This window comes from Gastrolobium bilobum, unplaced genomic scaffold, assembly GCF_033153095.1.
Source record: "Gastrolobium bilobum isolate Gb01-03AN ecotype WA unplaced genomic scaffold, APGP_CSIRO_Gbil_v1 utg2831, whole genome shotgun sequence".
Taxonomy (NCBI): Eukaryota; Viridiplantae; Streptophyta; class Magnoliopsida; order Fabales; family Fabaceae; genus Gastrolobium; species Gastrolobium bilobum.
Window position 1 is genome coordinate 350,145 of NW_026899212.1, and position 15,248 is coordinate 365,392.

Consider the following 15,248-nt stretch of genomic DNA (forward strand, 5'->3'; position numbering starts at 1 on the left):
TGTCATGCGAACAGTGTTATTTTCCAATCTGCCACGGGGACAAGTTCGCTTCAGACACAGACGAATTCGGTTTGCTGACGTGTCACACTTTTAGTGGATAACAAGTATCAAATTTAAAAAAAAAATAAAAAAAAATGAAGGTCGCCTACATGGTAGGCGAACTTAGAACAGAGGTCGCCTGTGTTAGAAGCAAACTCTGACACCACCAGCTTCCTGACACATCATCTTGCATAGTTCGCTACTGCTGCAAGCGATCTTGCCTGCATGACAGTTTGGAAAATTAGTTCAAGAGCGTGGCATTTAGGTAAATTTGTGTGGGAACAGTGTCACAATGGTCACTGTTCCCTTAAATTTGGCGCTCCCGGCCCATGGGTGATTGAGTGGGGTGAAGGAGAGAGTGAAAGAAAAATTGAGGAGAGAGAAGAGAAAAGTGAGAAAAAAAAAATTTCATGTATCACCTCCTTAATGGAAGGACCATGAAGGGACATGAGCATATTAAAAATTTCTGTGAACAAGACCTATTTTTTTTTTTTTTTGTACATTTCATTCATTTTTTTATATATTGCATGAGACAAATTATTTCATGCAACATGAACAATTATATTCTCTTTATTTTACTGTGTCAAACTTTTTTTTTTTTGGGGTACATATTATCATCGCAAACTTAGATTTCTTTTTTGAGTTGATGAATCGAAAATGGTAAGGCTAGTAGGGCTAGTCAAATTTTGAAACTTTTATTTTTCGTTGATTGATTCGAGCATTGCTGTAGCCTTTCAACAAATTCCATTAACAGTACTCCTAATTATTTAAAAACAACATTCAACCATGAAATGATTAAAAAAGAGAGTAAAGCATTAAGAAATCAAAAAAATTTAATAATTTATTTTTAAATGATTAAGAGGGTTATTAATTAGAATGTATAATTTTATTAATTTCTTTTTTTTTGGAGTTACCCAACCCTAATTATCTCTTTGAGACGAGTTGGCTCCCTCCGGTATCCCCACGAGCTTCGACTCTTTGAGCCGGCTATGAGACTAATCCGGAGTGCGGGGGAACAGTGATGGCTAAAGGTTCAGCCTCCTCCCCAAGAATTAAAAGATTAACATAGAAACTATTAAGTGAAAATAAATTTTTAGATATTAATTTTTTTTAAAGAAATTATAATAATTTAATGAGAAGGTAATAATTGTTATTAACTCATGCTTTAACGGTTCCTATTAATAAAGTCCTTATCATATTAATACACATCTCAAGAGTATCTTCTAATAAAGTATATCCTCTTAATTACTTAAAATAGTAAATATAAAAAATATTTAATGTTTTCTTATTTAAATATTAAAATGTTTACTAGAAAAATAAAAAATTATTTTGTACGAAAAAAAAAATTATTCATATTTCGGTTGTTTCTAAAATGAGCAAGTCAAAGGTGGTTAATTAATAGTAAAAGTTTGGTGTTAGGGAAACAAATTTCAAGTGGGTTAGGTTAAACAAACAGCGCTTCTTGCTCAATTTCCACAGATATTATAAACTTTTCCTTTGAAAGGGGTGGCTTAGCTATTTAATTTGGTGAAACATGGAAAGTTAGTGTGGATTGTCGGTGCCAATATAGGAGTTTCATGGTTCTTTTTTTTTTTTTTTGGTGTGGACATGGTTCTTTATTTTGGTAGTTAGTTTCATGGTTCTTTAATATATTATGATCATGATAGTGGTGATACTATTCCGATTTAAAATATCAATTGTTTATTTTTTATTAGAATTAAAAATAATTAAATAATTTCAATGTTAGATAAATATTATATGAAATTATTCTCTCGCTATATTAATTTTTTATATTTTATTTAATGGAGATATCAATAGAAAAAGATAAAGTTATAAAAAAGGAATGCCTAGTGGGTGTATTCAGTTGGTGGCATAAGCTAAATAGATGACGAGAGAATTTGAGTTCGATTCACACAAGATTAGGGTTGGTATACCATTTTTTCTTTAAAATATATAACTAAAATTTTAAAAGGAAAAATATTATCCTTTTAAAGGATATAATTTTGTGTCATTTTAAATCTTAATCGTTGATTTTCATCAATCAACGGTTAGGATTTATTGAGTTTTATTAAGAATTATTAATTAATTAATAAGTTTGACCCAATAAATCCTAACTGTTGATTGACTAAAATCAATGGTTATAATCTAAAATGACGCAAAGTTATATTTTTTTAAATGACAAATATTTCTCCCAATTTTTTTTTTGGTAAACAATATTTTTCCCATATTAAAATGGAAGAAGTATCACTTAATATATTTTTTACTGAATAATGACTCATTTTTGAATTTCGTTGAGAATGATAATCACATGCTTTATAATTTTAAAAAATTAATGCAATATTAATTATTTTCAAAAAAATTATATCTTTAATATTAATAAGTGAGAGAGAATCTACCAAAAAAAATTAAGTGAGAAAGAAAACTAAGAAAGAAATATTAGTATTTTGATAAAAATATAATTCAATTAGTTGTAATTATGTTTTCTTACAGCTTACCAAAAAAAAAATTATGTTTTCTTACAATTAATGGTATTTAATTATTTTAAAATTTCTGCTATTACGGACATATTATAATTAATTATGGTTTAATTTAATCTAGACAGAAATAAACAATAACATTTGTGTACCTTTAAATTTATGGAGTTTGTTTTAAAATAATTCTCATAAAACCTATCAAGTTTTAGATTATTTGATCACATAGATTCTGATAACTCCCCTAAAAATTTAAATTATTAGATAAAGGCACATAAATAATTTTTATATTATATTTTTGAAAGAGATATCCTTGTAATTATAAATATTAAGAATTATGCAAATAATAACATTCATATTGAAACTATTGTTTTTTGATTTTTTCCGTGATACAAAAGCTCATATTTTCTCAACTCTATCGTAGCCTATTAATAAACTGCACGACATTACCTAACTTTAATTAGTTTCATAAAATTTGACCAAATGCTTACGATGCATGCATACTTTTAAATAGTTGTTGTGTTCATATATATAGGCTACCTATCTAAAGGTCTTTAGCTGACTTTACTTATAAAGGCCTTTCTTGTCTATTTAAGTCTTCCTTTCTGAATCTTATGCAAGCAAAGGGAATTCAAAGAATGCATGATAATATAATATTCAAAATGTGCATAAAAGTTTGGGTTCGCTTTTTTCTGTAGTTACTACAGATAAGTTATCTGCAGTAAGCCCAATACGACGTCATTTTGAGGCAAAAATTATGGTGTTCTTATAATTTTAATTTATTTCAAGGTTATAATAGTCTTTATATTTATAATTTTTTAAGATTTCAATACTAAAACGACATCGTTTTGAGAATAAATGCAAATAAGTTATCTGTATTAAATTAACTGCAGAAACATTTTTTCCTAAAAGTTTTGTTGTGTTGCTTGATGTCTTTATGTGGTAGCTCTTTTATATATATATACCGGTGCTTTGATGACCAATCAGGAATATTTTCACCTCAATCCCTCTCATTTTATTCTCTATCAATTATCAGATACAACCTCATCGTCCACTTACTTGTCTTATTCTACTATTCTGTGTAAGCTTGTTCTAATTAACCCGCTTGAAAAATAAACAAAAGCTAGATTATAACTTTTCATGTATGATGTAATTAGCAAGCCAATCATTCAAGCAAGAGACAAACAATGATCTCGAAAGATCACACATGAATGATGTAAGGTATATGTACTATCGGTCACCAAGAGAGGTGTTATTAGAAGAGGATTTCAAACTACATAGTATCCTTTTAGCAGTACTTTTATAAAGTGAACACAACTGTTTGTATCTGAATTCGATACAAAATGGAATCACTTAATCTAAAAACGATGGCAGGCCAGAAAATTTTGCGAGAGGGCGAGAAAAGCAAATTTACACTAACTTAAGTAGGATAAGGTCATAACCACATTTAAAGAATTCTTCAAGTTTTTTTGGCACATGAGAAATAATAAAAATAAAGGGGGTGAACTTATATTACACTAATATTCTTTTAAGTTAGAATGCAGTTACAAAGATTTGATGAACTTTAAGGTGGGCGATCACCTCTCTTAGCTCCTCCCTGACTCCACCATTTATTAGAAAACAGCCACATATATCGATGGAATGTACTGTGCATAGTTTATATAAAAAAAAAACTTGCATAATAATCATAACTTCATGCATGCATATATGCATGTGTGTCTCTGAAGATAAATTCTTACGCATACATAAAAGTATAAAGTGTATGGGGTGAATTTGGATACTCTCGTGTGAAAAAATAATCATGTGATCATGTTATTTGATCACAATCACTTATTTAAAAGTCATATACTTTTCTCTCTCTTATAAGTCATATATTTTTCTCTCTCTTATCTCATCATCAACGAGTGGTTATGATCAAATATCATGAGTCATGACAACATGATCACTTTTTCACATGAGAGGATCCAATTCCGTATGGGGTACATATTTTTTTTTTCTTTTTTCTCTTCATATGACCTCATGCACCCCACACACTTTTATATGTGTGTAAGAGATAATTTTATCTCATTTAACATGGGAAACATTAAACTCACATACATACATATATATATAGGGTTATATTTATCTCATTTTACATGAGATAACTAAGTTTTTTATACACACAAAAGATGGGTAGGTCCTACTTTTTTTTTTTTCTCTCCTCTTACCATAGGTTCCACTTGCAATCTTGTATCTACAACATAAGAAAATTATTTCTCATATATATATATATATGGGAAAAATGTGTATCATTTTGAAGTATATAAAGTTGTGTCATTTCAAGTGAGAGAAAAAGATAAATCATGGGAGAGAGAATGAGTGAAATTTTTTTTAAAGGTGTAAGTCCCACCTCTTTGTGAGAGTGAAAGGATATAAGGTGTGTCATTTAAAATGACACACCTTTTTCCTTAATATATATATATATATATATAATGCTTATTTTTAATAAATTAAAATTGTTATACAAATACAAGCGGAATTAAGGATAATAATGGAGGAAGCTCGAATTCGAGAGATGTAGTTAACTAATTTCAGATCGAATTCGAGAGATGTAGAGAGAAAACCAACCAAGGATTGTTGGTTACTTTGTCTATTTCAAAATCCCGACAACCCTCTAATTTCAGCCGAGCCAACCCCATTATCATAGGCAAAAAACGAACTCATCAAATTTAAGTTAGGACTAAATTTTAGAAAGATAAACATAATCAATTCTCATAAAAGTTTATAAAGTATAGTTAAAAATAACGTGTATCATCCTTTAACTTTAAAACAGAAAAAACAACTAGAATTGGTCTATTGGTAAAGGGTCTGAATAAATTGGTCTATTGGTAAAGGGTCTGAATAAATTGTATTAAATTATGTGTTTAGTTTCCGCTTTTATTCAAAAATAGAGAGAGAGAAAAAAAACTAAGAGACTAAGGCTATTTTTTTTTTTGTAACTGATCCTAATTATCTCTTTGAGGCGAATCAGAACCCCCGTATCCCCACGGGTTCGACTCTTTGAGCCGCCTATGGAACTAATCCAGAGTTCGGGTGCGAATCCAAGAATTACGGTACTTATGCCCCTCTCCAGATGATGTTGGTGGGATTCGAACTCTCACCACTTAGTCCCCATGCTACCAATTGAGCCACCACACTTGGGTACTAAGGCTATTTTTAACTAGAGAGAGATTAAGGCTACTTTCGAAAGAGTGTATTATAATTTAATAAAAAAAATTTAGTTATAAGTGATTTTACTAAAACAGATCTTGAACATCAAAGTTCACATTTCCCGTCCTCAAACTTCAATGAGATAAATATTTTTTATTTTGTATGAGATAATTTCATCTCCTACACATACATAAAAGTGTATAGATCCTATGTGAGGCCATGTGAAGAGAAGAGAGAAAATAAAAAATATTGGCTCCACATTTTTATGTATGTATGTATAAAAGATAAAATTATCTCATATAACATGAGATATACTAATCCCAATTTCAATCTCCATAATCTGATTATAGAAGGTATATATTGAAAGTTGCTAATGATATTTTACTATCCACTTTGTATGCAGCCTCCATAATGGACTAACTAGACACCTACGCAGACCAACCCAAAGACCTACCAGACCAGAATGAATGACCCAAGCCTGTCAAATTGCATGTCACAATTCAGTTAACTCTTAAGCATCTAGAAGGTTTCAAAGGAAACCTTGCCATAGTTATCTCGGTTAAGTTTAGCCGTCTAGACTATCACAAAGGTATGCCATAGTTAACTCAGCTAAATCTGAGCATCTAGAATATTTCCAAGGGATTCCATAATTGACTCAGTTAACTCTTTATCATCAAGAATATTTCCAAGGGATGGCACGGTTAATTCCGTTAACTATAAGCATATAGAAGATTTCGAAAGGTACCTTCACCCAACAAGCACGTGAGATAACATTAGCTATGCACTTAAAGAACATAAGGTTGATTTTACACCCTAACATAGCAGCTTTTAAATATGTCCGTCTCTCGGTGAACGGTGATGATAGCTACAAGATCGAGGAAATGTTCTCCATGTAATAATCAACAAATATCACCACGCATACATTTTATGCATGAGGTATACGTATTGTGGTAAGAAAAAAGATGCGACAGGGAGAAAAACAAAAAAAAAAAAAAACCAAGAAAATAGGAAGGTTATCTCAATTGATGAATTTATATACACTACAATACAACAGATATATAAAGGGCACATGCCCAAATAAAATGGAAGACATTTAACTCAAGAGAAAAGGAGAAAGACCAAAAAGGTTGAAGAGAGAAAAAGGATAAATATTAAAACTCAAAAAGGGTGCCAGGTTCCTTCATATTGATTCTTGCTTTCCTACAACTATGCTCACGGCAACAAAACATGTTAATGGAGAACTTCCCTCCATCTACTTTCCTAAGATTAAGAAACAGGTGAACCAGCAGCACCCTCTGACCTACGTGCTGCTTGGGTGGAAGACTTGTCTGTGCTGCTACGAACATTGTACCTTTCATATACCTTATCGCGGTTCTCTGACCACCAAGTCTCTGCTTGGTGCTCTCCAAATCTTCTCCGGCTGCATATACATTTACCACCGAACGAACATATTACACATGTAAGATAACAATTGCAAGATAATTTAAACATCCTAGTTTAAAGCAACAATAATCATGTATTGAGTTTAAGGGGGCCCTGAAATCAGCCCAACCAATATATTTTTGACCTAGTTAAAGATACCCACATATAGAGTTGGCACAAGATATAGAATTATTTACAAAGCAATTAACCAATAATTGTATATATACCAGCAGAACCAGATAAACATAACCTGGAAATGTGGAGATTCTTTTACTACCTGAAGCGCACTCTCTTCAGATCTCTTGTTCCGTCACACAGGGCGACAAGTGTTATGTAGACACCAGGTTCATACTGTTCAATCCATTCTGCCTCAATTTGAATACTAGTAGCAATCGATGCAGCATTCCTTGATCTCAAACCACTTTCATCATCTTGGAAATTCCCAGAATCCCTGCCATCAACAGTATCTGACACGCTACCACTGCTTGCCCGAATCACTCCACTGCCATTTGGCAATTTAACATCTGGGTAATCAACTGTCCCATTAGAGGTCTCGACCGTCCGGTTTTGCTGGTAAAGATTAGTACCATAGCTTCCAGGAAAATTTCCCTCAGTTCTATTCATTAGAGTAGATTCAAGTCCTATAGAAGCCAAACTAGAGCCACTGATTGACTCTGCCCTTGTGTGGCGCTCCCCATTTAAGTCTGGATGGTGGGTGCCATTTGACTCTAGACCATTTGGCAGGTAAGCTGGTCTGATGTTCTCAGCATCATAAACACCAGGAGGAAGCCTCTCGGCCAGATCTTTGAACTGAAACAATGTGACAGGCCAATAAGCAGAAGGGTATAACAGCAATACTATAAGTCTAAGGAAGAAGGAATGGAAATGCAGGGAAGTTTTTACTTTAAAGAAGACAAGGGTAAACAGTATTGAGCATAACTCAGACCCAAGTGTGTATGTTACTCCCTACCCCCACCAAAAAAAAAATTAATGTAATGTATAATAAAGAAACCAAAATCAAAACGAAACTGAAAATGGAATAACTAACAGAGAAAAAGGTGAAAAGGACACGCCTCATTTGCCTCCATTAAAAAATTCTATGGAATAAGATCATGTTGCTGAAAAACCAATTCTAGATATCTGTGACAATAAGAACTTTGTGTAATAAATTCTAAGTTTTATAGATGGTTTAACCTAGGTATTCATTTTTCAAATGAAAACAAGAAAAATAAAATAAAATAAAATACCACATACAAAAAGCTACAAATGAAAAGCACGACATATAATTAAAAAAAAGAAAAAAATAATTCAAAAGACATCTGGCCAACATAAATTAACAAAAAATTTAACCTGTGCGGTAAGTGACTTTATAACTTCTTTTGCAGCCTTAGATTTGGTAGATTCCTCAGCAGCCAGTGCCACAGCTTCCTGAGTCTTTTTTGCTGACCTTTGAAGCTCTAATTCTTGCAGTTCACATCTCTGCCTCAGGGTCTCAACCTAACGAGATTTATGTTAGATCTTTCTTGATACCATAAAAAGTAAAGACATGAAATTAACATTTCTGATGTGATACTGCTAGTGTCTTTTACATGATTTATTTGCCAGACTCAACTTTAACAGGGAAGAAGTTTAAAATGAAGGAAAGCTATGCTATCAAAGCAGCTAACTTCTGCTACTTGATTCACAAGAGAAATGGGGGAAGCATAATATACCTGAGCACGTAACTTGAGCACTTCTTGATTCAAAAGTTCATTTGTTTTCTTCAAACTATCAGCAATACTTTTCGAGAAGGAAAGTCCGGATGTTGTCGGAATAGGCGTAGCTGATCGAGGGGGGCTTGATCTTCTGGAGAAAGGTGACACAGACCTGGAACTCACTCCAGATGGTGTAAGAACAGGTCTTGGAACTGTTCGCTTCAGATCAATAGCAGTAGATAAGACAACATCTTTCAGCTGTAGCAAAGACGGTGCTTGAGAGGTGCGAACCAGAGAGAATGTATCAGCCTTCTTCCCCTGTTTGGCTGCCTTACTATCTAGCTGCTTTATCAAATCCATATTTGAAGGCACTGTTGACTTGGCCAATCTTAGCTCAGACTTATCTAATCTGTCCTTGTTTTCACCCGACAAACGAGGCATAGCATTCCTCCGATTATTATTGCCAGCTTCTGCAACCTTGTTCAATTTTGCATAACAAGAATCACAAACACGATATGGCTTCCCAGGATTAGGAGCCAGGGCTGCTCTTAATGCTTTCCTTGAACTGCATGAATGACAGTGCACAAGTCCACAATTATAACAGTTGTGCCTCTTTCTAGTGAACCCAAATGCCTGTCTACAAGCAGAGCACTGAGACTGCTCAGCACCAGATACCCACTTATGAAGGCATATGGCAGCAGAGTAGTTTGAACCACATGCAATATATTTCACATGTCTATCCTTCAAGGCTTCAACCAAAGTTGGTGATTTTCGATCTTCAACATCTCCATGACCCAATCTCCCATTTGCACCCTTCCCCCAAGTATAAACTTCATTTTTGGATGTTAAAACAGCAACATGATAAGCTCCACATGCAATTTCTTCAACGAATTCCCCAGCAAGCTTGTCTTCAACCGAACAGGGCAGTTTTCCATCCGACTGGGGATTCCCAAGCTGACCATAAACAGTGCTCCCCATTGTAAAAACATGTCCAGACGTTGTCAGGCCTACTGTCAAACTGTGCCCGCAAGCAATTTTATGAAAATTGTAATCAATGAGTGAAGGAACACAAGTTGGTTGGAGCCGGGCCTCCTTGTCTCCATGTCCAAGGCGATTTTTATCTCCATCACCCCAGGTAAACAATTTACCCGATGATACACTTGCACTGGATTGTGTCACAATAACCTCTACGACAGCTGCGGTATGCCACACTCCACATGCAACAGCTATAGTCCTCAATCCAGATAAGGTTTCTACTTCTCTAGGATATGAAATATTTTCCCTATCTCCATGACCCAGGACACCAAATGTTCCATCACCAAATGTAAAGAGCTGCCCAGTTGAAGTTATCAAGGCTGTGTGCCATGGACCACAAGTGACTAAAGCAACTTGAAGCCCCTCTAATGGACCTGCAATTCTCTTTGGTATCCAATGACTAACATCAGTGCCATGACCAAGAAGCCCAGCATTATGAGTTCCATCACCCCATGTATATAGTTCCCCAGCCATTGTAACAGCACAGGTATGGAACTCCCCACAGGCAACAAAATCAACAGTTGCAGAAGCCAATGCTTCAACTAGACGAGGTTGAACCACATTCTTCCCTACACCATGGCCAAGGCGTCCTCCGGATTCTTCACCCCACGTAAAAATTTCACCTTGCCTTGTGACTAGAGCAGCATGTTTAACACCGCATGCTATTTGAAGTACATCTAAAACCACATTGGACTCCAGTGGCCTGGGGAGGAGAATATCTGCCCTTGGGCTGATAAAACTGACATTTTTATCAGCACCAACTTTCACAATGTTCTCACACAGAACCTCACCCCATATGTATACATCCCCAAGAGCATCATAATCATCAGGTGCAGACCCATGGCTGGATGTGCTGGGGGCACTAGAGACACTAACACGAAAAACATCTGAACCAGATCCTTTCACTTGCATAGTTGATGAGTTTGATGGTGCATGTGACCTTTCAAAATTGAAGGTATTCTCAGGCTGAAAGGACTTTGGAGAAGTATTCGGCAGACTAAGAGAAACGTCAGGAGAACTGATGTCTCGTGAAGCACTAACTGAACTTTCACTAGTACTATTTGATGTCAAGTCTCTACTGTCCTGAAAAAGTAATTGAGCCAGAAAGAATTATATGCAACTTACCACATATCTTGTCATTCAAGCTATTATGCAGCATAATGGCATCAGGAGGAATAGAGGAATTTTGGAAAATTTCTAATACAATCAGTTCATAATTTCCCAATAAATGTCATCACCAAAGAAAAATTAAAGTAGGAAAATACCACACTCAACTATTCCTGAATCGAGACCAAGGAAGAGGAAGAGGAAGAGTAAACGAGTGGCACTCTGTTTCAGAAAACTGCAGTATACATCCTTTCAGAATAAGAGATGCTAATCCATAAATAAATATTAGCTTTCCTCAGAGGAAACAATAATTACTCTTCTAATGAAGAAGAAAACAAACAAGTTTTCCCCATCATGATTCATCAAAAACATTTATTTCAAGTAAAATGATGAAACACCCCACTATTGGGTCAAGAATAAGATCTATCATCTTTCGCAGACTACACATCATAGTATAAGAAACATAACTCAAGTAAAAATGAAATGATTACAAAGACAACAAGTGGGTGTTTTACATCAAGTAATAGGTCTCCATCACTCCATCCATCAATTTTGGACCGCCCACCTTGACCAGAAGATATCAGTGCTTTGAGACCAGCAATCCACACTTCTGCCTCAACTTTATCCTTGCAAATCTGAAGTGCAACAAAAAAACACTATAATAATGGAAGATGAAGAAAATAGAAACCAAATAATGGTGTAGTTATCCATAGAATTTCAGAATTTATCACCAACCAAATCAAGAGATCGCTTCCCGTTGTTATAAATAAGTGAAAAAGACAAAAAGTCCTTCTCAGGACTCAGATATCGTTGGAAAACAGCCTGTCAGAAGATAAGGAAAAATAATCAAATGACAAAGAAGAAACAGTTTAGAGAACAATTTTCTGAAATAACTCAGTGCATCAAAAAGTAAGCATTAGTATAATATAAAATAGCAGTGTAGAAATCTCACAGTTCTTTGTCCAGGAATAATTCTTGAGACAGAAGATAGTTTCAGACTTCTTTCTCCACTACTTGAAATCCAGATTAAAGACAATTCATCCTGTGGTTTTCAAATATTCTAATGAGTACAATTAGAAATAACTTAAACGAGTGTCAAAATCCAATCCCACTGTATACATGAGTCTTAAAGCTCACTTGGTGGATAAGATAGGAGAGGATAAGGGCCTGTTGAATCCTAACCCGAGCCCCTCTTCAGGAAAGCTTATCAGGGTGAGGATAAGCCAACAGGATAAGCTTATTATATTATGTTGGCTGACCAAACAACGGATAAGAGCATGATATGATAGCTTATACTATCCTATCTCCACTATCATGTTCACCAAATGGTCTCTTAAGTTTATAATCTAAAACCAAGGAAGCAACAAAAAATATGCATTCTTATTAACAATCATGAATAAGACTGTAAAAGCATACATCAAACTAAGAAACATAAGTGCCCAGCAATAAAGCTACAAAATCACTACTAGTTAGCACCAAAGTGAGGAAATTATGCAACTCAAGTAACAAATCAGTAAATCTGACCTGAATCTAACAAAAAGATTCAAGTTTTATTTCTTTCCAGTTAACAATCGAGTATTGCGATGATTCAACTGATTATACTAAACCAGATACGTGGCATAAAAAACCAGAAAACTGCCATGTACCCCAGAAACTGTTGACGAAGTTAAGGACATGGAAACCCAAAGCACACGCAGTATAACAAATGTTAATCCTGTAAAAGAATAGAATGGTGCCTTGTAAGGCCCATTTACAGAAATCTAACTTCAATTACATTTGATATCATTATTACAAAAATAACCTACTCCTCTTATTTGGGGGACAGTCATATGTATCAATGGACGTTATCAAAACAAAAGTTTTCAATAAGCCCATTTATAGCTAGGTTTTTTTTTAATGGTAGTACATTTCTAATAAGCAGAGCACATAAAAATAGCTTTACTGTGTAAAAACAGAGCAGATAAAAGTATTAATAATACAATTTATTTCCATACTTCATTGTTCATATAACATCAGCTAACATGCAAAAGTAGCTATCTTTCATAGAGAAATTGAGCATATAATCAGCTGAGTACTGTCCAACCAGGAAGTTAATAAAGCATGATATATAGAGAATCCACTAACACTTTCCTGAAAAGGATTTCATTTAACTTACACTGGAAAGTCTAAATGGACAAAACTTAGGCTTTCCCTTACGACCATATTTAAGCAGTTGAGCACCCTTTTTCAAAGCAATCAATGCCTGCAGAGTGAAAAACATACATGGTAAACCACAAGAAAGGTTAAACAGACAAACAAATATTTACACAAGATATACAGCAGGCTTGGAGAAATGAGTAATACTAATAACAATGACCTAAGCCATCTTATGTTACAAATGTTGAGAAGTTTCATAAGAAATCCAGTAAGGTTTTACAACATTCAGTTTCTTTGAGAAGCATCTCTCTTTTCCTTCTTAATATTTTCATCCAAATTGATAGTTGGAAATGTTGTACAGGCAACAGATATTTCCTGGAACAAAATCATTCTTGTCCATGCAATCAACACTAATTGCAGGCCATTTCACTAGACGAATGCTAATTTAATCTGTCTTACATCTAGTTACTACAGCCAATACAACAACATTGTTGTAAGGTTCAATATCCTGTACCAAACGATCCAAGACATTAATAAGGTGCAGCACTATCAAACATTTTATCATCAAAAGATGGCATCAAGTCAAGACATCTACCCTCGTGCTTGGTTAGCAGTTAGCTGTTAATAATTTAAACAAGGTCAGCCACAATAGATCATGGTACATCCCATTCAAACATAAACAAGCAAGCAGTATCTTTCCTTTTCCAGGCACCACATTCCAAGGCAGTTGAAAAAGTAACAATTCATTTAACCAACTTAACCTCATATAATCAACTGCACGTATTTAAAAGGGTCAAAAACCCCATTTCACAACGAGAACAAGATGAAAATCTTAATCAAAATTTATTTCCTCATTTCGAAATCCCAAAACAGAGTAGATTTAATACATAAATTTACTCGCTAACTCTTCACTCTCATATTCTCACTTCCCTCAAATTTCCCAATCAGTTCAAATAAGGAAACACACAAGCACTTGATCATAATCATAACATTCCAAGCCACCATAATAAAATAAAATAAACAAGAAACCCAGTTCCCAAATTTGACCAGAACCCGAAACAAAACATCAAAATTTGACACAAAAAAAAATCAGAACTTTTACATTAAACTAGGAAGTAACCTGTTCGAAGTCACGGTCGGCATTCCTGTAGCTAACAAGATCTGCCATTCCATGTGAGAGATTCACCGAAACTCCACCACCCTCTGCGATCGCTGCCCAGAGCTCCGTACATCATAAATCTCAACCTCTCTCTCTTCACTATCTCTCTCTGAAAATCAAAACCCACTTCTTATTCGCACTCTAGAATGCGAAAAACCTTCGCTGATCCGCTCCTCTTCACAGAAACCAGAAACCCAGTAACCCCATTGACAATTCCAAGTCAAAGACACCGATTCTTCAACTCATGCAGCGACTTGAACCAGGGTAAAAAAAAAAAAACCCGGTTCTTCAAGACCAGGCTGAAGAGCTTTGCTTGAAAGGCTGAGAAGAAGGTGCTTCGCGGCGGCCGAAGATAATTCCGTTGAGAATGCGAATCCCGGCGCCGTCGCCGAAGTGGGCAGTGGAGGAGACAGAGGAGAGAGAGAGAGAGAGAGAGAGAAACGGAGATTGTAAAAAGTACAACTAGTCAAAAGAAGAAGAAAGAATGAAGAAGAAAAAATAAAAATAAATTAAAAATAAAGTTTTATATATAAATTTTAAATTAATCAAAGAAAAGCAGAAACTCTCCTGAGCCCTGAGAGATTAAAAAGAAATGAGAAGACATTTCCAAAGCACAACACCAATTTTTTTAATTGAAAGTATTAATTAATTGTAAAGGTTTAATTTAATTTAATTTTTTATGTTTCGGTTTTTAATGTTTGGGAAAGCGGCACGTAGGTATGAAGGGTCGTTTGGTAATTTGACTGGGGCCATGCACGTTATTGAATATTAATGAGAGAATGGCAAAAACGTCTTTGACTTGTGTTATATTTTTTTTAAATGAAAAATATTTTTGCTTTTTGTTATATAAATATTTTGTGTGTAAAGTCGCACAAAAATAAATAGATTCAATAAAAAGAAGAAAGTAAAAAATTTGATTGAATTCATTTATTTTTATGACACTCACTCAGTCACTCATATTTATGTGATTATAACAAAATATTTTTTTAACAAAAA

General features: G+C 34.4%; 1 protein-coding gene across 1 annotated transcript; it reads right to left on the reverse strand.

The window, feature by feature from the left end:
• Nucleotides 1-6,743: 6,743 nt before the first annotated feature.
• Nucleotides 6,744-14,646, reverse strand: LOC133288288 (PH, RCC1 and FYVE domains-containing protein 1). Its single transcript, XM_061486011.1, has 9 exons — nt 14,214-14,646; nt 13,113-13,199; nt 11,910-11,999; nt 11,693-11,779; nt 11,473-11,592; nt 8,834-10,933; nt 8,472-8,618; nt 7,399-7,931; nt 6,744-7,119 (listed from the first exon to the last, which is right to left on the reverse strand). Exons 1-9 carry the CDS (start codon nt 14,259-14,261, stop codon nt 6,966-6,968), a joined length of 3,366 nt encoding a protein of 1,121 aa, XP_061341995.1. The 5' UTR covers nt 14,262-14,646; the 3' UTR covers nt 6,744-6,965.
• Nucleotides 14,647-15,248: the final 602 nt, after the last annotated feature.